The sequence below is a fragment of the Drosophila persimilis genome, unplaced genomic scaffold (assembly GCF_003286085.1).
Source record: "Drosophila persimilis strain 14011-0111.01,24,50 unplaced genomic scaffold, DperRS2 tig00000000-arrow-pilon, whole genome shotgun sequence".
NCBI lineage: Eukaryota > Metazoa > Arthropoda > Insecta > Diptera > Drosophilidae > Drosophila > Drosophila persimilis.
This window is the reverse complement of record NW_020825288.1, coordinates 24,756,485-24,779,111: the sequence shown is the minus strand read 5'-3', so window position 1 is coordinate 24,779,111 and position 22,627 is coordinate 24,756,485. Positions and strand designations below refer to the sequence as shown.

Here is a 22,627-nt window from a genome sequence, read left to right as displayed (position 1 = left end):
ATGGTATTGGTGATGGCAGCGAGCAGGTGGTTCTTGTAAAGGTTTCTTTTAATGATAAAATATCTCTCTTCACGCAACATCCATCAATTGGGGGAAAAATTTGTATGTTACGCTTTGAGGTGTGTTCTACTACACAATTTGTCGGTCTAGTCAATTACCGCGATGGGCAATTTGTAAAATTATAAGAATAAATTTTTTGTTGGCGTAGGTCAGAGACCCGCGTCCGCGGGGCCTTGATATAACCACTAATTGATTGGATGTTAAGTAAGAATTTAGTATAAATTTAATTGCCAATAGTCCATATAGTGGTTCTATGGTCTGAGGTCTGACCTACCTCAAGTTCATTTGTTTGGTTCAACTTTTTCCTCAAGATATTTGTTCTTATTTGTATAGAGATCGTTCACATAGTGGTCCATAAAGATCTCAAATAGATCCTAATGAAAGCATTTTTCTCGGTAAGTCTTTTAGTGGAAATTGACTGATTTGGATAAATCAGAACCTACCATATTCCCCAGAAGCCTCAGCTGAAAGATAAACCCACCCGCGAAAAGAGAAACACCAATTTTATACTACACATAAGTATGTCTGAGTTTATTATGTATCATCTTGTATCTTTTAGTGGGGGAAACATATACATATGTATGTATTCTGTATGTACACTTAACAAATACAGTTAACAAAAGGTTAATACGTAAATAGTAATAATAGTGATAATAAAACGATTCTGCTCATCGAACACACAGAAATATAATTTCTCAACGCGCTCTAATAGTACTAGATCATGATCACTACGACCACAATCGTCATATGTATATATATGTATATTTATATATATAGTAATATTAATTGGTTTGCTTCTTTTAAAAATAATGCACACTTACAGCTATATACAGTTTGGAACTATTTATGTAATTTATAATTATCAATTAGATTTCTTATTAAACATCTCAATTTTTGTTTTATTTAGACTGTGTGTGTGTGTGTGTTTTACTCTTGTGATAGAACTCTGCGACATAGTATTTCTGTACAGCATCCTCTTAGGATGCGCCTCCCTCCAAGTGACCCGCCGTGTCCTTGCCGTGCCTTAAAATGTTAAAATAATTAATTTACACAATACACAGAGTTGCTCAGTCTTCAGGCGTGTGTCTTCTGCGGGTCCGCTTCTTATTCTCGTGTCTGCTTTGGTCGTATCTTAAAAACCAACCAAACGAAGGAAAAACCTATCATTCTCCGTTCTAATACGAGGATATGCCTATAACGGGTGAGTACTATAAGGAATACATAAAAATAAACAAATTAAAAAAGGAATAATTTTGAAATACGAGTAACAATTCTATATTTTTAGATCTATGTTGTAGTAAAACAAAATTAAAGTATAGCACGTACCTCCTCATCCATGACACTGGTATGATCGTAGATGCGCGCTGGCAAATTCTTGCGCAAACTGAAATGATCCTCTGTGGTCGTGGTCTTTCGGTAAATGGGATTCTCAAAGTTCATCGAGTTGATGCGTCGCTTGCTGCAGTAGCGATAGCCAATGAGCAGGAGCTGTCAATGCACCAAAAATTGTCATTAAAGGTCCCTCCATCAAGGACTCTTTCCGCCTCGACTTACCACTGATAGCAGGACTGCAAAGCCACTGAGACTGGCGATGACCACCAGCGCTATGAAGCCCGAATCCGGTTGCGGACTGGGCGCTGTGGTCTTTTCGATTTGTGTTTGGTTTTTCACTGGACGCTGCTCGGCAACTGTGGATGCAGATGTTTGAATTTTTAATTAGAAATTAGAAATTATAAGAAAATAAGCAGAGAAAATGTAGCCATAAACCGAAAACATAAACATATCAAGAAGCTTTAAGAGTAGGTAAATTATAGGTACATTTTATTTTGTACATTTTTGAAAGATACACATGTGCTATTATATAGTGCCGTATTAAATTTTTTCAGCGGCTTGCCACCAACCCACCACAATGACAAGGCTTAAATGCCCCTTCACCTTCGGCAATGATAAACAAAAAAGAAAAAGGGAATGTATAAGAGCTAAAGGAAAACGGAAATCATTGCAATAAAAGAGCAGAATGAAAGAGGGAATCAACATCAAAATCCAAGCGGCTTTCGGGCCAAGTCTCCCTCTCAGAGATCCAAAAGAATTTTCAATCAAATCGTTCAAAGTGCGCATTTAGGCGCAAATAAACACTTAAACGCTCTCGCGCCTTTGATGGCGCAAACTTTTATGGGGCGGGATGGGGCTGAGACCGATTTAGATTGAGACTGAGAATGGGAATGGAAATGGCAATGGCAGTGGCCTGGGAATGGGGAGAAAGACAGCAGCGTAATGACATCGTTAACGCGACGCATTTAATGGGATTTTGTCAGCCATTCGGACGGAGCAGGAGGCAGCTTCTAGTCCTAGCCGCGCTTAAATCAAGTCGAAACAGTAAAAGTTATCAACATTAAGTTGAAGTTCCCTTTAAGGCCCAGACCTCACCCCCCTACACCCATCCACCAATATTAACCTCATACTTTGCGGTTAGGTATTGTGTGGTGTCTGGTGGTGGTCGGTGGTTCGGTGGGTGGGTGGGTGTATTGGGTGATTGGATGCTGGGCTTATGACGGGGTTCTCTGTTGGAGGTTTCAATTGCATCGTTGGCCCATTGGCTGCCTACTTGCGGTGAGGGCTGTGCTCCGATGCAAGCGGCCCTCTTCTCGGATGGCGTTTATGAAACTGTCAAGGATGGGGAGGTTGGTCTCTCCCTCTGATGATGATTAATGTGGGCCATGACAAAGCAAATGTAGTTGGTTGCACCCCGAGCCGGGGAAGCGGGTGCGTTTCCTGGCCAGAAAGGGATTTTGAGTGCGACTGCTGGGTAGCATTTTGATTAATACGCTTGCAATAAATCTGAATCTCACGAAAGTGTTTATAAACCGTCAAAGAGACATAACCTCCGAGAGAGGAGAAGAGGGCCACTGACTGACGGACTGAGAGAGAGAGATGTTGAACTTATAAATTGAGAGGAAGTAACAGGGTTGTCAACCCATAACACTATCAAAGTTTCCTCTCCCTTTGAGGCAAATTAATCAAAATTTCCTGTGACAACATTTCTGATGAAGTTTTCCTCTGCGTTATTTCGAATTTTCAACTGGAACGAACATAGATGGTTGAGGGATAGTCACATAAAGCTGGATATATTTCCCAAATTTGCCTGGAGTGAATATTTGAATATGATGCTGAAAGAGCATATGCGGGGAAGGCAAGAGCAAGTGAAACGATTTTGCGATTACGAGAATACATTTGGAAAGAGACTTTCAGATGTACGAGGCAATTTCACAGACAATTAACCAACACTAAATAGAGTGGCCAGATATTCCAACAATTTCCACAGGACAGTTGCTAAAATTACTCCTTTTCTATGATTACTAATTTCACACAACAAAATACAACACAGACAAACATAAAAAGTGAAATTTAAAGACAATTTGTAAACCATTTCGGATGAAAGGTGGAAAACCCCGAAACAGAGTATCCGTTCAAGCTCGGACCAGACCTTCTAGGTTTCCATGATTAATTTGAATTGAAAAAACAAAAATGGAATGCTACCGTACTTTCGTTATGAAGAGTGACACAAATGTACAAAGATGGACACATATTGAAGAGATGCCACAGAATGGGGGACGGGACACACATACAGAGCACACATAGAGTTGCCAGGCATACCGGGTATTCCGTGCCCCGCAGGTGGCAGCTTGGTGCTTAGCCTGAGCTCATCATTAACCTCGATTCGCACATCCGTCGACTGTCTGTCAATAAACCTCGGTGGCAATCGCCGTGCCGAGGTTTTCGTTTTCGGTTTGATTTTTAGGGCTCGTGGGGGCTTGGTAACGACCACATAAAGGGCTGCCATGCAGGAGCAAATCATGCAAGTCAGATCGCGTTGCGGTTAGGATTGGGGATCGGGTTAGTAGGCATAAAATAAAAAGTTAATCCATTAGCATGCAGATAGTCAAAGTCCAAGGGACTGCAGGGAGCGCCTGGTCTACTTACGATCCTCGACACACATGAGGCCGTCGGCCATCAGCTTGAGGCCCGTGGGGCAGGCGCAAGAGATGCGCGGACTGCGCTCGTTGATCCTTGGGGCGGGCAGGCAGAGGTGGGAGCAGTGGCCATTCACGGACTGGCAGTGGTTGATGCCATCGGGCTGTCGGTACGGATGGTACACATGGATCACCATGGGATGTTGTAACTGTGGAAGATAATAGGGAGATGAAGGGGAGCCGGGGCTAACGATAGATAGATGGCGCATACCATGTGAACCGCTGTGATGGGCTCCACGCCCTCGCCCGTGAACTTGTTTGCCTTGAAGACGGTCTGCTTGTCCCAGTCGGTCCAGTAGATGTAGTCCTCGAAGGTGGAGATGGAGAATGGATGCCGCAGGTACTCGGTGGAGTAGAGGATCTGGCGCCGCTGGGAGCCATCGTAGTTGGCCGACGAGATGACGTTCAGCTTGCCGTCCACCCAGTAGATGCGCTTGCGCACCAGGTCCAGGGTGATGCCGTTGGGCCACTTGACGTCGTAGCTGATGATGGTGGTGCGGTGGGAGCCGTCCATGCCGGCGCGCTCGATGCGCGGAGAGGCGCCCCAGTCGGACCAGTACATCCAGCCCTCGATGGGGTCGAGGGCGATGGAGCGCGGTATGTCCAGCGCGTCCTCGATGAGCACCTTGCCCATGTTGCCGTCGAAGTTGGTCAGCTCGATGGTGCACTTGTGCGTGTCCGTGTAGTACACGTGGTTGTAGATCCAGTCCACTGCCAGTCCGTCGGAGGTCACCGAAGACTGCTTCAGCACCACGGTCTTCTCGTTGCCCTCGTCGATGGGCGCCTTGTAGATGCTCTGCGTCGTCACATCGCTCCAGAAGATCATACCCGTGCGGAACACAAAGTCCAGGGCCGTGGCCGACTTGGTGCTGTTCACGATCGACGTCATCTCCATGTGGTCCAGGGCGATCTTTCGGATATCGTGACGCCGCGCCAGCAGCAGAGAGGCGTGGCCCTCGCCAGCCTTGCAACGCGTGTGGTTGCGCGGGTCCCGCATGTATCCCGCCTCGCATTCGCACTTGAATCCTCCGATCTCGTTGATGCACAGCTGGGAGCAGGTGCCCGGGTTCTCGCACTCGTCGATGTCCACACAGGTCCGCTTATCCCCGGATAATTTGTATCCCTCGTGGCACTCGCATCGATGACCCACAGCCAGGTCCACACAGTGGTGCATGCAGCCCCCGTTCTTGGAGGCACACTCATTTACGCCGCACTTGCCGGCCGGCTCGTCCTCGCCGTCGGGGCAGTCCTTTCGTTTGTCACAGACCCTGCTCAGGGCGATGCACTGACCCCCACCGCAGTCGAATTCGCTCGTGGCATTGCAGGCGCCCTTCGTGGTGCCCAGGCTCAGGCTGCAGTCCTTCTCGTCGCTGCCGTCGGCACAATCCTTGTCGCCGTTGCAGGTGAGGTGTCCAGCGATGCAGCTGCGATCCCCGCACTGGAACTGGTCCGGGCGACAGGTCACGTTCTTGCAGTTGGCCGTGTGCTCGTCGTCGCCATCGGGGCAGTCCCGGTCGCCGTCGCAGAGCCAGCTGTGGTGCAAGCAGGTGATGCGATCCTTGCACTGGTACTCGTGGGCCAGGCAGGGGGTTGTCGTCTTGGTCACATTGGCGCAGGACTAAGGGGCAGGAGACGAAGAGACAGAGTTAGGGAAAAGTTTTGTTTGTGGTTTCGGTTTCCTTGGGGGCAAGTTTGGGGAAACTTTTCGTTGCACACAAAATGATGTCCCAGCTTGAGTCCTGGTTGGTCCTGGTTGGTCCTGTTCCCCCGTCCTGGGTCTAAGCTGCCGCCCAAACGAGTCATGCAAAAATGCAATTTTATGCGTGCCATGCGTTGACAACAAAAGCTGCCAAAGCTGCTTTGGTCCCTGAGTTATGCCCAACTTGGTCGTAATTTATGTGGCTTACAATCCCATCCCATCCACAGAAAAAAAAACCGGGGGGAATGTGGCAGAAAAACCCATGAATGGCACGGGGGAGGAACTTTTTTGCGGCAGCGCACGAAATGTAAATTTATGGGAAAGTATTATTCACTCACCCGCTCATCGGAGGCATCCGAGCAGTCCGGATCCCCGTCGCACACCCACCGCTTGGCGATGCATGCCCCATTGGTGCACGTGTGCTCGGCCACAGCGTCGCAGGGCACCACAGGACATTCCCGCTCGTCGGAACCATCGCCGCAGTCGTCGTCGTGATCGCACACCCATCGCTTCTGGATGCATCGCCCATTGCCGCAGGTGAACTCGTCGGAGCGGCAGGTTTGGTCTAAGGAATTCACAAAATTTCAGCAAAAATGTTTGAAGGCAAGAAGGAGTTGCAACAAATGACAAGGACAGACAAGCCGAGAGGCAAATGAAGTGCGCTGGAGTCGATAGTCAGGAGTGAAGTTTATGGTTTATGAGAAAAGTATGAGAATAGAGTTAAGTTTTGAGGGTAAAGATGGAAAAGATGGGGTTAGTATGGGAGGATTGCAGGTTGAAATAAAGTTAAAAGTTGTTAAAGTCACGTGCAGAATGCAAGGGAAAGTAAATCTCAACGAAAATTGAATAAATATAATCTTTTTCTCTCAAATAAACTAAAATCTAACATAAAGAAATTTTATTGAATCTTTCCAAATCAGAGAAAACCAAAATGCCAAATGATTGGCACATGTTCAAAGAGTAGAGATTATCCTTACTGCAGTTGTGCTCATCGGAGCCATCGCTGCAGTCCTTGCTTTGGTCACACATCCAGGCCAAAGGGACACACTGCCCCTCGCCGTTCTTGCAGGCGTATTCATCCGGCGAACAGGTGCGTGCCTCTATGGTGATGCAATTGTGGCATTCAAGGAGAACGAAAATATATAGAGAAAGATATACGAGATTGAGAGCCAAAACTTGTCTGTGAATGTTTTCCCTCTATACCATTCGATTATCATTATTATTCCATCAGTACTCCATCTAAATCTTTCCCTTATTTCCCTGTAGCTATGCAAATGCATTCAAAATAATTAAAGCTGTAGCTGTAGCTGTTGCTAAAGCTATTCCAACAGTCCTGGGAATCATTGATGGGGAGGAATAGCATCTCCTTCTACACTATCCTACCCCTACCGTTTATAGTTTTCCTTTAAGCCATGAGAGCAGAAGGGCCATGGGGGCCAAAGTTGTGTTCCTGTGCTGGATGTGCACTTGTGTGCTGCTGTGTGTTCGTGGATTAAGTGAATTTTATGCGCCATTGCCAGGCGGCAGCCAGAGTCAACGCGAGCGCCAGGGCACACGCGTCGTATACTTGTTGTTGTCAAGGGCTTCATGAATGAGTACACAATGCACACTCGCACACATAAGCAGGGAATGTTTGAACATACACTTACATAAACATATATGTAGGTTCTGTATACATGCGTACACACGGGAAACTCTCACTCTCAATGACTTGATTAAACCTCTAAGGATGAGGAACGAGTAGAGGACATTGTTGCGAGAATTATGCAAACGCCACTCCATTAAGAGTGCGTATGAGTTATGCGGCAAGTTGGTTAGTGAAAGCGATTACACATACAGTATGAAAGAGGGGGGGCAATAGACATGTACACATATATATAGAAGAATGCTGATTCGCTTACTGCAGTGCGCCTCATCGGACTTGTCGCGGCAATCGCTGTTGCCGTCACAGAGCCAGCCGCGCGGAATGCACTGTTCGACTGTCTGGCATTTGAACTCGTTGTTGGGACAGGCATTCACTAAACACACATACAATAATAAGTACAATCGATTCCATGGTTAGACGGTCTTTTTCGCACCACGCGAATCGAGAATTGCGAATCGCGCTGGGATTCGCTGGTGGGATTTATGGCTACTTACTGCACAGTGCTGTGGCCTCATCGGATCCATCGGCACAGTCGTTCTCCTGGTCGCAGCGCCATTTATTCGGTATGCAATTGCCATTCGTGCAACGGAATTGGTCCGCCGAGCAGGTGGCCTCTGGAAAGAGCAACGAAAAGTGTGTTAAATCGAGCATTGAAAGGGGCTGTCTGGCTTGGAGCCCGTATCAGAAACAAAAGCTAACACACAAAAGGAAACAGCGGGCTTTCTGCCAAATGTGTGCATGGGTGTTTGTGATTATGACAACACCCACCGCCCACCGCCCACATCTATGTATGGTATATATACACATTTATTTACACGCACTTGAGCACGTGCTGAGAAAAGAAAACATATCCAAATAAAAGCCAACAGAAAAGGAAGAGCCATATGCTCGAAAAAACGACTAAAGAATACCGCTTTTCCATCTATGATTTAATATTAAAGAGTACTCGTACTCGCACTCTCCCTTCGGCCAATGCACTCCTTCTAACCCGCTAGCACCCTGTATCAAATATGAGCGCTGCATGCGTTCCCCCAATGGCTTTTTCAATGACACTCCATGGGGCAACCAAAAAATTTGTCATTTTTTAGCCACACAGATACATATATGCGTATATCTGTACCTCTTTTGTGTGTAATGGGATTACAAGCAGGATTTTGGAAAGCGCTGACTTGTTGCTATGGAATCTCTTATGTTTCCCACACGATTTTTGGACGCAATCCCATTGCATACTTTTCGCCGTTGCCTGGAAACTACGAGCACTATTTGGAGCCAATTAGGAAATTTATTTGTATTAAATTTTTGGTAACAACTTTCCTGGGGAACTGAGCTCAGTCTGTTCTGCTTGAGCTCTAGCCGTTTTGCACAAATTCCTGAGGCGGTTTTGTGTCAGGGATTTTACTGTTTACTGCCTCTATAAAAGGAAATTTCCACCATTTCGGTGGTAAGTGATCGGAGCATGCCTTGTGGCCTGTGGAAACGGCTCTCTTGATTATGCAAATCATGGCCAAAGCGCCAAATGGAAAGGCCAATATATGTATATACGAGTATGTATACATTTTAATCAATTTTTATGCCGGGCAGGCAGGCAGGCAGGCAGGCGGGAAGGCGCAATACTTGCCATATCAATAACATTTTATATGATTACTTTTCTAAAGTTTTTATGGATGGACAGCATCACCGCCACCCGCTTGCTATACGGACGTGGGCATTGTATAGGAAAACTTGCGCCAAAACAAAACTTTGATGTTAGCCAATATTTGTTAAAATAAAAAACGAAGGAACGTCAACAAAAAAAGCAAATATAAATACCACCACCCCCGCCCACCGACAATTCACTGAACAATAAAAAATTGGCCACATGTGTGAAATAAAATAATATAAAATAAAAGGAAAAGCAGAGGAGAAACATTTTTTTGTTCTTTCACATTTGGTTCAATGATTGTCGATTCGATTTTATATTTTGCTGCTTTTTTGTGTGTTTTTGCCCGGTCTGCTAATATGTGACATTATTTTCGGGGAGAATTGTGCTCCCGGCGGACAAATTGGGGGAGTCTGTGTCGTGGATGTATGTCACCTCAGACTCAGCAATTAAAAACCAAATTACAACGCTTTTTGTATCATGGAAAAGTTTCATTGATTGCATTTATGCAGTACTCCCAGTATACCCAAAAAAAAGTATGAAAATTCCACACTGTCATGCAGCATTTTGCAGCATAATTTATATTTTTAACTAAGTTTAAACGGCTTTTCAGTTGATTAAAAAACTTTGGCCTTTGGCTGTTGATGTTTCCCGTGTACCGAGTATATGCCCCTCGCTCTCCTTCCGTCCTGGCAATTTGTATGCAAATGTTAAGCGGCACTGGCAAAAATATTCTGTTGCACCGCTTGCTGGTAGCTGCACAGATAGACTGCAGGGAAGATTTTTGTAAATCCAGATGATTGGGATTCTGGCATGTTTAATTTAAGTTAAAAGGTGTCGAAAACTTTTCGACCCGATAATAGTTAAAAGTTGTAGACGAAACTTCCAACCGAAACTTGTTCAACCGAGGATTCTTTTGTGCTTTGAGTTTGCTTCGAGAGGGATGGATGCTACGAAGATGATATAGGGACTTGACAGTCGGCACAGTACTTGAAAAGGAAGTAAAAGCCCTTTCAGAATGCAGTCCTTGATGAACTGTTAAAGAAGGGCAAGTGAGAAGTGCAGGAAGTAATTGAAGTTCAGAATAGTTTTTAATGAATTTCTAATTGATTAATATTAAAAAAATCAAAATATACTGCACAGTCATAAAACAGCTCAAAGAAATATAAACCATAAAGAATAAATTAGCTATGATATTAAAATACTGCCAGCATCATAAATTCAAACTATATTTGTGGTACGAATCAAGTAAAAAACACTGTTACGCTTTTTCTTAAATCATTGCCGTAAATCATTGACATCATTCAATAGTAATTCCTTTTACGGATTTTATTACACAATTTTTTTTTAGATTTTGCAGTCTTAACTTTCCTTACGAGTGTAATATATTTGTATTTAATATTTTAATATAATTTTCTTCTTGAATAGCAACTTCCATTCAAAATGCTCTCGAGCCACAAACAAAATTTAAATAAAATCTATTCTATTTACCATTTTCAATAACTACAGCGCCAAAACTGTGGCTCTGTTGATGCAGCAAACTGGTCACGAAGAGCAAACACCAAATGTGTCCCATTTTGTTTGGTCAACGGCGAATGATTTCGCGACTTTTGCGAGGACTTTGGGGAGTTTTTTGGGGGGAGAAAATTAAGCGATGATTATTAGATTTGTATTAGATTCCGCATTATCACTCATTTCCAGGAAGAGAAGCTAGAACTCCCCTCCTGAGGGAGGGTTTTTCCGTTTCCATCATAAAAGCGGACACATCAATTGCCGTGACATATTCGAGAGGTTCAGCCAACTTGCACAAATTGATTGCATAATTTCCGCAAACAAAAAGTAGAGCCCCCAAGGAGCACACTTTCAAGTTCATAACGGACTGAAGACCGCAGACAGGACGGACAGGATGGAGGCAGGAGTCGGAGTAGGAGGACAGGACGGACGAAATATACAAGTTGTAAATATGACATTTCAGACCACAACATAACTTTTGCGGGCGAGGAAATTGAGGAAACTCATTTAATGTTCAACTGAATGATAAATGGTAAGTGCCTGTCTGTCCAGTCACCGATTGACTTGGCGGATAAGACTCGTCCCAGACGGCGTGAGGGACAACAGAGAACAGAAAACGAAACAGAGACTTCCTTGGGAGCTTTCCCCCGCCACGTGGGCCCAAAGGACACTCTTGTGCTATGCTGCTGGCATTTTCTCAAAGATAAAACGAATCTTGGCTCGCTCGGAAAAACCTGGGGCTGCACACAGTCTGATTAGCCTTTAATGTTTTCACGCAATTTGTTTATTCATCGCTTCTTTCCATCTTTTGGTTTATTTGGTTTAAATCACACACTTGGCACACTTTCGATGGCTTACATTTCACACGTTCTTTGTGGGTCTTCGGTTTGTCGTTTTCCCTTCTATATATACTCCCCCTCTTGACACACGAATCGCGCTAACTGTTCGCACTGACAACACGCGTTTGGTTGAGAAGTCCGCCGCCAACTGAGTGTTTGGTGGCAGAGAGGCAATCCTTAAAAACATTTCCACCCAAAGTTGTTTGCAGCCAGCCCCACCACCAACGGTCGCTCGAACTCGAGCCCGCATCCCGTCTCGACTGAAAGCTCGTTCGTTGCGAGTCGAGTGCAACATCCACGAGTCAAAAATCGAGTGGGATGCTGTGTGCCTGAGTCAGTGAGTGAGTGAGTGTGAATTGAGCGAGTATCTCAGAGTTTTGCTGTGAGCGTGAAATCAGAGTACGAGTAAGTCATGCCTACGATGGTAGGAGTAGAGCAGGATCTGAGGATAAAGCACAGGAAAGAGAATTTCTTTGTCATCCACAATTCTGAAGATATTATTTATCGTATTTGCTGTCCAAAATATAGGATGTCTTACCAAATAAGGATATATTTGTTTAAAAATTACATATGTTATATTTTGCATTATTTTTGTTAATAATTTATAAATTTTAGACTTCGTTAAAAATCGACTCTACCGTTTCAGATTCAGATTCAGCCTTTCTACTCCCTTTTATTTGCAGAAATAAATAAATGTTAGATTTCAAATGGGTTTCCCAAACTTATAAATACCTAATGCCACAAATGATGATTATTCTACCATCATAATCCCTGCCACAAATATCAATTTCCCCCAGAAAAACCATGCAGAAAATGACTGTAAGCGAACCCTCATTGGGAAGTCCCCCAAGTTCAGCATCAAATTGTATTCCCACCCAAACAATCGGGGAGTAATGGAGAATGGGGGCTCATTATCAATTTCACTTCATTGGAATGCATTTTCTTTCAGCCAGAAATTACATAAAGAAAATTGCGCTATGCGCAACGAGAATCCAAAAATGGATGCACTTGTTCCGATTGCTCGCTTTTTGGTGTCTGGCACAAGTTGTGTGATAAAGCAGACGACCTCCCTATAGTTTCCTTTTATGAGCGGCCCGGCGACGCAAAAGTCTCGTGCGACGCAAATGATAAAGCGGCAGACAAGCGGCAAAAAAGATTGCTGATGCAACAACGTTGCATGCCACAGTCAGCTAAACGCCAACTGCGCTGCAATTTAGAGAAGCGAGAGAGAGACGGACACACAGAGGGACAGGCCAGTCCAGCCATAGCCATGGCATAGTTTTTGGTCAGCAGCCAGCGATAATTGCAGTGCGTAAATGTTGCAAACTCGTTTCGGTTTTCATTTCATTTCTGTTTCTGTTTCAGGTTTGATTCGAACAAAAGGAAAACGCAACGACTGCAGCGCTTGCACTCTGACCATTATCTCGGACGCCACTGTGCCTGCTTTATTACAGCGCCGGCCTGAAAGTATGCTATGGAAAAGGGGCACGGGTGACCATAAAACATCCACTATGCAGACTCTTAGTTCGTGCAATACGAAACGATTTCCTGTGTAAATTTCCCATAAGCGAACGGACACATCATCCAAGATTGATGTTAATGAAACCTAATGGTCTCCCATCGCTTATTCATTCTGATGAAGATATATCGACTTTCCTACTTTTCTACCCTACACTCTACTCTCGGAAAAAAGATGAATATTCGACTCACCCAAAAACTTGCATTCGGTGACCTGTTCATCGCTGTGATCCTTGCAGTCGGCGTCGCCATCGCACACGAATCGAATGGGAATGCAGTCCCCGTTCCGGCACTGGAACTGCTTCTCATCGCACTTGGCCTCCAGAGCTTGTCCTGCGAAAAGAGAGGCACACACAGATTGAGATTGAGATGGATAAGTAAACAGATAATTTAAGCTAATTATAAACAATTCCGGGGGTTGTTTAGAAGCTTAGAAAAGTTTTCTCATTAAAGATAAAAAATAATAATAACAAAAGCTCAAATTGATTAGGGGCTAAAAAACTTCAAAACAATCAGCAACAGACAGATACCCACAGAAACGCAGAAGCAGCAAACAGATACAGATACGAGTGTGTGAGTGCATGTGTATGTGTGAGTGTGACAAGTAATTTGCATACTAAACGATAAACAAGAGGCAAGAGGATGTGGCAGTGCCTTTTAATCAACAGAAAAAGCCTGAAACTTTTGGAATATCTCCCCCAGTCACAGTCACAGTCACAGGCCCCTCCCTCCACCCCACAATGCCCTTGAAAATATGCAATACAAATATTTGAAACGAAACAAGCCATCACACGAACACACACTGGAACACGCTCACTTGCACGCACACGAACAGAGGGAACGAACCCAGAATGTCAACAGTCTTAGGGACCTAATAGAAAATGTGACAGGCATTCAAAAAAAAGGAAAAAAACAGAAATAAAGAAAAGCAAGTAATAGATTGCCAATGAACAAACAGAGAGACAAAGAGAGCGATAATGTGTGGCACAGAGAGAGGGGGACCCATTTTGAAAAGGGTTTTGGGTCCTGGGTCCTGCAGCTGACAGCAGCTTTGAGGCACCGTTCCGCCATGCTCTTGCATATTTGAATAGCTCAATATTTTCCCATACGAATATATGTACATATGTATATACTTGCTAATTGTTGTAATTGAAGTTCGCAACCAACAACAAATCGAGGATGGAGCACTCCCTCCTCCAATTGCCAGGCCTTGTCAATCAATAAGGTCAAATCAATTCAATTCTCTGTGTGGGTTCTCATGTCGCCGCGTTGGCTGCCCTGGAAATTGTTTTCAATTATGCATCATGACAGTAAACAAAATGGCGAATTATAATTCAGGCATATGTATACGTTACAGCTATACACACGTACTCACATATAGTGAGTATGCCATATTCGTGCTCAACATATGGATCCCATATGACGTCAAGCGGCGAAGGGACCGAAATGAATGAGTTTCTCTTTGTCTTATTCGAGAAATGGGCGAATGAATAAGTCAGAGCATATACATATGAATATTATTGACGAAGATTTCACAAAGAGTTTCGAAGTAACACAAACTAAGGTTAAATGGTACTTCATTTATTTTATTCGTTTATTCGATCCAAAATTCAATATTTATGGATCATCCAGAGCTTACCCTCACAAACAAAGGAGCAGGAGGAACGTTCTGGAGGTAATTATCCAGGGGCTGGGCGGGGCTTATCTCTCTTACGAAGGGAACTTGAAAAAAATCGTGGTTGCAGGTTATACCTGCAGGAAAAACAGACTCCAACATATATCCAGAGAGAGTGCCACACGACGGGCATCATCGTTGAACTGAGAGCTCTTAAACCAGGGGAAGGATATATCAATCTATCGGACGGCTATAGCTATAACTTATAGCCTATAAGTTTAAACTCAAAAACGGGGAGAGAGCACAATATAGATATAGTAGTACTAGGTAGCATTGCATAAATAGCATTCCCACGGAGTAGATTAGCAGAAAAGGGTGAATTTTCATGTCTGGTTGCTTCCTTTTTTTTCTTGAAGGCCTTAATTGCATGTTTGCTCGTTGCAAAATCGAATAAGTTCAGGCAACTTAATTGAACGAGTGATTCAAGTAGTTACTGCTCTCAGAGTTTCCGTACTTAGCCGGGACACGCCCCATCTAGTAACAGAGACAGAACCTGTTCAATATCAACATCCATGGCCACCAATTTGTCTGCCAGAAACTTCGAAACTCCCGTAGACCCCGTTTTATGTCTCGAGGTAGGTCTACTTCTGCGAATATTAAATCGAAAATAAAACTATTTAGCATATCTAATGATTTTTATAATCGTCAAGTCAAAAACGAGTTCATATCGCAATCCGGTTGGCTTAACCCACTAAAACACAAATTTCGATGCGAGTTATCAACCGATTTGCTAAGCATTATCATTGATCATGTCTGGCAGGTCTATCGTCTCAGGGCCAGACCAATCTAATAATAAATATAATCGTAATTGCGTGAAAAGTTGGATCATAAATCGATAAGAATGTCTGTACGTAGAACTCCCAGTGATAAGCAATCGGATTTAGCAAATTAATGCTAATTTCTATTCCAACGAAAGCGATGGCGATAAGCCCGCACCTTAAGATCAAGGTTAATGGATTGTGATTATTATTTGATAATTGTATGAATATAATGGTTTATAGCATGTGATTCCTGTGGGGGGCTTGTGTCTATGCACTATGCATTGTATGATGCCTTAAATGTGGAATCAATCAAAACATGTTTACTCTGAGAAAACAAAACAATTAAACTGCAACAACATCCCATGGTTTATATAAGGAAAACACCACACGCCCACTATTAATTGTTGTTATTATACTATGTAGTTTTATTGTTGCTTTTGATTGTGTTTTGTTTTTGGTTCTAGCGCAAACTAGTTTTATATGCCAGAGAGAAATCAGTTGGCACTGCGAATAAATTAAATGAACAGAATGAATGGGGCGACAAAATCAAATTCCATCTCTCTTAAACGACCTTGCCACATCACATACTCGTACACCCGTGCGAACAGATACTCTTACTGACAGCATCTCTCAGAGAATATCCACTCAAATAAAATATAAATCAGAAGCGAACGATTGAGAGGCGGAGAGATGGATGATAGGCAGCTAAAATGGGAAAATAGCTCATCGTAAATCTGTATAGAAATAGGGGGCCCGACTCTGTCTTTTCAAAGTTTTCATAGCTCGAAAATATGGCTAAGTTTAACCACAAAACGCAGCAGTATGGCCAGAAGACGCCAGAGATCTTCTCTACTACGTCAATTCATTGAAGCGCCAACTGAAAGATCTCTGAACTGCGCCGTGTTTTCTTTTTGTTTTGGGGGCGTGGGAAAGCGTGGGAGTGGAATGGTGGATATATGCATATAGGAGGTATGTTATATGTGTCAACAATCTTATTTACTTTGGACAAAGTCCAATAGACCCAGGTGCAAAGTACAAAATTGCAATTGAATTTCTCTTCGTTTTTTAACGCTCAAGTAAATACTTTTTCTTGATTTAGATTGATGAAAATTCTAGAAAATATTTCAATTCATTTCCTTGTAATTGATGAACGTGTTTACAAGATTTAATTTATTTGAATTAAATATACTCGATTTTCCAACGAAACCAATGACTCCCAATTTTCCCGCAATCTGCTTCTCACAGAGTAGCTAGCGAAAATTCCTCTACAATGTTTTATTCATATGACAAGCAACCTACTTTTTATTTAAATATATATTCTTCTTCCTGAATTCTTTTCAAGCTAAACCAAGTTTTCCCTTTCCAGGAACTTTAATTTTTTTCTAATTAAGATAGTAGTTCAACATTTTTCCCTGTAATTATTCAGTGATAACCCATTATTTTTAAATTCAAATGCGCAATATTGAATATCAATTTTTGGCACGCCCTTGGGGAATGCTTTGGGATTCGAAACTTAATCGGTAAATACCTTAAAATTGCATAAAAACAAATCATAAAATGAACAATCAAACTTTTCCACTGATAAGATAATCCCTACAGTAGCAAATCCCTGTGAGCCAAAGCAAGATTTATGATTGGAAACGCCCCGATTGGAAGTGCCACACGACGTCATAGATAGCCGCGACGCGCGGTTTCCCTATCATTCGTAATGGGAAAACGTGGTCGAAATGAACGCGGAAGTTAATTAACAATTTTGGTCTGCACTGGCCCCACGGTAACCGGTGTCGTTCGTGCAACAAGTGGCAAGCAGCCGGCCGGTGTAATGCGCTTTGCGTATCTGCAGCTTTATCTGTATCTGTATCTGAAACTCATTCCAATTGAATTTCTTGTGCTTCGAATAAGAATACCCTGCCAAAGCGAATGTGATAAGAGTTGAATGAACTCTGTCTATAATCTTCATTGATAAAAGCCGTCAACGATTATGTCTGCAATTTAGTCTGTGATATCACAGAATAGTTATATATAACGTATGGGGATCAATAGATAATACCCGATAATACAGTATCTAAACTATCCCAATCGATTATATTTTATCTGTATATTAAAACGTATCCTGGGATCTTATTTATTTTTCAAAATTCCTTCTCAGTCATCCATTAAGGATCAAAGCTCTAAAGATCTGTTCTACTACATTTATGTGTCATTCATACTTCTCTTTCTTCTTCGATCATAAGGGCCTATGACGTCCAGAATATGGATAAAACTGGGTAAAAATGGGTACTATAATCTACCAAAATTCATTCAACTATCTTACCAGAGTGTTTAATCTTAACTTTATGCATTTTATAAATAGATTTATAACGCTCGCTATCTAGGGTATCCAGACCTCGATTCCCCTCAAATCTCTCTCGTAACTTCGTTTGTGGCTTAAAATTAGCACAAGGCAAAGCTAAAAACAAACTTCACACTTCTTTTCTCCTTTTTCTTTTTCATTTTCTATTCGTTTTGCACCGTTCTTTTGAAATCATTCTCACCTATGCCGAGGGGCGTGCCAATCTTTCCAGATACATTCAGAAATTTGAAGCTCATGTTGATGAAGGTCTTGCCATCGAGCAGTCTGCTCAATGAGCCGCCACCTTCAGGAGTCAGCAATTGTTGGTGTGTTGTGGCTGCTGCTGCTGTTGCCGTTGCTGTTGCTGCCGCTGTTGTTGTTGCTGTTGGCCCTCCTGCTACTGCTGCAGTTGTGGGTGTGGGCGTGGCAGTGCAACATTTGCCCAGGCCGAGCATTAACGTTAGCAGCAGCAGATTGAAGTTTGCGCAGGCGCAACGGAACAGCTGTTCTGCCCGTCTCTTGCTGTTGCTATTGTTGTAGAGCTTGTTGCTGTTGCTGTTGTTGATGTTGATGAGTGTTGTAGTTGTTGGTTTTGTTCTTGTAGCTTTGGTATCACTTGTAGTGCCCATAGAGCGTAACCCTATGGCCATGGTATGATGTTTAAATTGTTTAACGTTTTCCTCTGCTTTTTCTTTAGTATTTCTTTTCAGTTTTGTTGCACTCTTTTTTCTTTGCACTGTTAGGAGAGGGGGAAATGGTGGTAAGACTTGACCCTGGCAATTAGATTATCTAAGCAGGAAGCTTTGGATCTTCAGGAAATATTATCTAATCACAGAAACGGCCACAAGACACAGCACCCGCCTTAAAAATAAACGCTAAAATCTCTGTGAAAACATTCGAAATAACGTTTGCCAAAAATCCCATCCCTCCCCGGCTACGGCTACGACTCTTTCTCTTTCCTTCGATCTCGCGTTCCGCTCTCTTTTCATTTCTTAAGATGACCGCCGCTCGAACACACGCACTCACTCTCAAAATAATCACAAAAACAAAACCCAACCAGACAGAGGCAAGCAAGCAAACTGGTTAAAAATCGTACGACACCGAAACACGAACACAAAAACGAGACGCCGCCAAAAACAGAAACAAGTAAGAACGTCGAAGTCGATATTTCGACTATAAGATACCCGCTAATCAGACCTACACACGAGTGTGTGGCGCACTGATTAGGAAATTATCTGCGAGTATGTATATTAAATACATTGGCCAAATATTTAAAGAAAACTTCCGCAAATTGTATGGCTTCAAATATATTCAATATGAGCGGAAAACATTACCAACGATAAGTCGGTAATTATTAACAGATCCATGAATAGATATATGTGTATATCTATATGTAGAAGCTTAATATCATAAAAAAAAACAATTGGAATCTTGAATCCTGTTTTCTTTACGTTATAAAAATAGTACATAATAAACAGGTAAATGGATGGATTGAATGCCATAACTACATATTTAAGAGAAAAAACTCGATATACCCCTCGCACTCCGCGAGTGTACGGGATATAAAACCCGAAAAACTGTGAACGAGTGAAGAATTAAGCAAAAATATCGGAAAACAACAAATGCTACCAAAAATAACAGCGAGAGAGTGAGAGGCACAACGAAATGCGCGACGCGAAAAAGCAAGAAGCGGTGGAGAAAGACGAGGAAGAGAACACCAAACAACAACAACATCCCAGATCTGTTGACGTTGACAATTATAAGAGTAAATTGAAACTTGAAAAGCAAAAAAGGGATGGGTTGTGGCTCCAGCCCCCCTTCAATCACTCGATCGCGCACAGTAATTAATTAAATATTGTTGACGTATGTATGTATGTACATAGGTCCAATATTTTGCATGGCACGCGTCTGCCAGCAATTCCGATAAAAACAAATCAAATGCTCTTATCAGTCGACTGTTATTTTTTGTATTCCTTTTTTTTTTGCGATACATTGTATTTTCAAAGTGTCTGCGAATGTGCGGCACGTGCTGAAGGGCAGTTTTTTTCCGCTATATTTATACTCTATTTCCGTTTTTTTTGCGATGTTCTTTGAATTAAATTCGATTGGGGGATATAGTATTTTCGAAGTGTCTGCGAAAATGCGGCACGTTCTGAAAGGCGGTTTTTTACCACTATATTTACACTATATTTTCGGTTTCTTTGCGATCTTCTTTGAATTACATTCGACTGGGGGATTTTTTTTTGAAAAAAAAACCGCCAGCACAATACTCGGTGTCCACAACGCGCCGTTGTCAACTGAAGTCGTGTCGAGAATCTGCCTGCAATTTTAAGCGATTTGTCAACGATTTCGATCCTATACGATCCGATTTGATCGCGCGGTCGCCGCATCGCTTCGCGACTGGTCTCTGTGGCTAAGAGAGAGAAGAGAGCTTGTCTTTCTTTTTGATTTTGATTTTGATTTTGCTTTGTTTTTTCGCGTTTGCCTTTGCTTTTGCGCTACTACCTCAAGGTGGTCTTATCACACACCTCATGAGAATATACGGCCAGCCAGAAACTAGCCCGAAGAGAGCGAGAGAGAGAGAGGGATCGCGCACCATGTGGCTCTCTTGCTCCGAAACGATGCTGCTTCTGCTTGCTCTTGATGTTTCTGCAGATACATTATTGTATATTTTTCAACTGCTCTTAAGTGCTCGAGGGAAACCTGTTGATCAATGATCAATGAAGTGAGTGTTGTCGCGTTGCTAGTGAATGGATTATTCAACCTGTGGCTATCGTTGAAAGATCGAAGCAATCTATGATCTATGTATGTGCATATATGACAGGTTAATGATTTTGGTACATACATACATATGTACATATTGTGAATGGCTTAGGCTATGATCTGAAGGCGATCAATATTTTTACAGATTTTAGATTAAGATTACCGAAAAAATAAACTTTTTTTTTTTGGTATTTAAATGTTTGTCAATGAAAAATAATTGTCAATAAGAACGTATTCATCCACTTCTTCCTTTGAAATCGGTGCCGATCACTGATAAATAAATACGTTTCTAACAGCGTCGCTTAATGATTAATTTTTTTGGCATTATTTCGCTGTATTTTCTTTCGGCACGTCGAAAAACCTGGTGAACTGGAAAAAATATCGTCGGTATAAGCTATATATCGTCGGTTTGTCACTAAAAGCGGAGAAGTACTAAGCGAACGCCCTTTCATAAAAGTTTTTATGGGGACCAACCAAGTCATCGAATTTTCGTCGCTATGACCGGACGGACCTGGAACTACGGGTAGTAATTACATCAAATTGAAGCTCTTATGGAACTTTAATTAGGCCTTCATTATGAAAAATTGTCGTTACATTGCATAGACAAACCCACTTCAAGATCTTCAATAGCTTTCTCAATTGTTTGCGGGGAAACATAAGGAACTTTCAAGTGGAAAGTTGTTCAGTTTTGATATTGGACGGATGTTTGCGAATATTTACGATAGTGTTCAACACTGATAGTTCTAAGACTTAATTAGTGATCCCATTTGTATCCCCATATATAGTGAAACAAAATCTGATCGATGAGATTTGCAGAACTTAATGTTTAAAAGATCTCTTACAGGAATTGCGTTATGTGGATAAAATAATCAATGACGGACGATGAGAAAAACAGCAAAATGTTAACTTTTTTATATGAAAAATAGGACTGATCAATGAAAGGATTCAGTATCCGGATCTGTAAACTATCGTACCAACCTTGACAACAGGACAATGCCCATAAGAACACAATTAGTAGGGATTTTAGTACACGGAGATCACTTTGCAGCATGGTTATTCCCGGAAAAAACCGACCGTGCAACGCCTTGTACTATAGCTAAATATATCTTTCAGACTTTATCTAGAGATCGCGACTTCCTTTTTGCGTTACCAGCGGCCTCTGACGTGTTATCAGTGCGCAAAAAAGATATATTGTTCTATTAATTAAGCCGGACAAAGCGGACAGCCGGACGTGCGATAATCGTACGACAATTGTGCTGCCATATATACTCGAGTATAGTATATATTAGCTATATCCAGGTGTTCTTGGGTAGCAGGTGGTATGTTGACGACCCGGAGCTATTAACGGTGCTATGCCCAGCAGCGACCGACGCGAACTGAAATGGAATCCGAATCGGAATCGGAATCGGAATCGGGCAGCTCATTAGCATTGAATGTTGCGTGGCTTTCCATCAAACTACAGGTGTGAGAGTGTATTGCGAGCGATTGAAATGTGAAATTCGAAATTGAATTGATTTGATTTTGAGTTGAATTTTGAATGACGTCGATAGGTGGCGGTTGGCTGATAAGAGTCGGACAGGTTTTGGCCGGAACTGGAACTGAAAACTGCAGCCATCGAAACAAAGGAGTTCAATTCTGAAAACCATCAAAGTAATCATCACAACAGTCGTCTCAATCGTCAGCAGCATCCCTCCCAATCATCATTATTTCCATTGTAATCATCTGCATTTGTCATCCGCTTCTGTCGTTTCGGGCCACTTGAAATGGGACATAATTTATGATTTACGCGTGTAAATCATTTTTCAAGCACCACCCCCAGCCAGGTTGCGAGTGATACTTGCTCGTGACAGTTCCCAGCACTCCCCCCCCCCCCCCCCCCCCGTACCCCCTCTGTTTAGTTTACAATCTGCGGCCGTTTCTAATTGCAGGCGTTCGAAATGGCAGGCAAATCGCGCGCCTAATCAAGCACTCCACTTGACGCTGCATTTTATCGCTTTTGGGCCCCGGACCACGAGTCGTGTGTTCAAGTTCCGTCGAGTGCGAATCGCTGGAGAGGAATGCACGGTCTTTTGTGTCTTTGGCAGGCGTGAAGGGTCTGGCCTGCGGATCTATCGACTGGTCCGATTGATAGATAGCCCTTGGCACAAATACAG

At 42.7% G+C, this 22,627-nt stretch overlaps 1 protein-coding gene across 9 annotated transcripts; it reads right to left on the bottom strand.

Moving 5' to 3' along the window:
* Window positions 1–585: 585 nt before the first annotated feature.
* Window positions 586–21,639, bottom strand: LOC6591924 (very low-density lipoprotein receptor). Of its 9 annotated transcripts, XM_002017390.2 has the most exons (12): window positions 17,914–18,447; window positions 13,136–13,276; window positions 7,930–8,049; window positions 7,692–7,808; window positions 6,768–6,890; window positions 6,129–6,355; window positions 4,303–5,709; window positions 4,042–4,240; window positions 3,715–3,894; window positions 1,615–1,748; window positions 1,387–1,548; window positions 586–1,268 (listed from the first exon to the last, which is right to left on the bottom strand). In XM_002017390.2, exons 1-12 carry the CDS (start codon window positions 18,359–18,361, stop codon window positions 1,236–1,238), a joined length of 3,291 nt encoding a protein of 1,096 aa, XP_002017426.1. In that variant the 5' UTR covers window positions 18,362–18,447; the 3' UTR covers window positions 586–1,235. The 9 variants fall into 9 exon arrangements, with proteins under 9 accessions (XP_002017426.1, XP_026840438.1, XP_026840440.1 ...); XM_026984637.1 differs by lacking the exon at window positions 7,692–7,808 and having other exon boundaries at window positions 587–1,268; window positions 17,914–18,517; XM_026984641.1 differs by lacking the exons at window positions 7,692–7,808; window positions 17,914–18,447 and adding an exon at window positions 21,453–21,639 and having other exon boundaries at window positions 588–1,268.
* Window positions 21,640–22,627: the final 988 nt, after the last annotated feature.

Bases quoted from the DNA above. Each gene is read 5' to 3' on its own strand.
- LOC6591924 (XM_002017390.2), bottom strand. From the start codon at position 18,361: ATGGCCATAGGGTTACGCTCTATGGGCACTACAAGTGATACCAAAGCT. The intron at 6,891-7,691 runs GTAAGCGAATCA...GCATCACCATAG, and splicing joins GTCCGATGAGGCGCACTGCA to AGGCACGCACCTGTTCGCCG. The intron at 5,710-6,128 runs GTGAGTGAATAA...CCTGCCCCTTAG, and splicing joins CGGATGCCTCCGATGAGCGG to TCCTGCGCCAATGTGACCAA.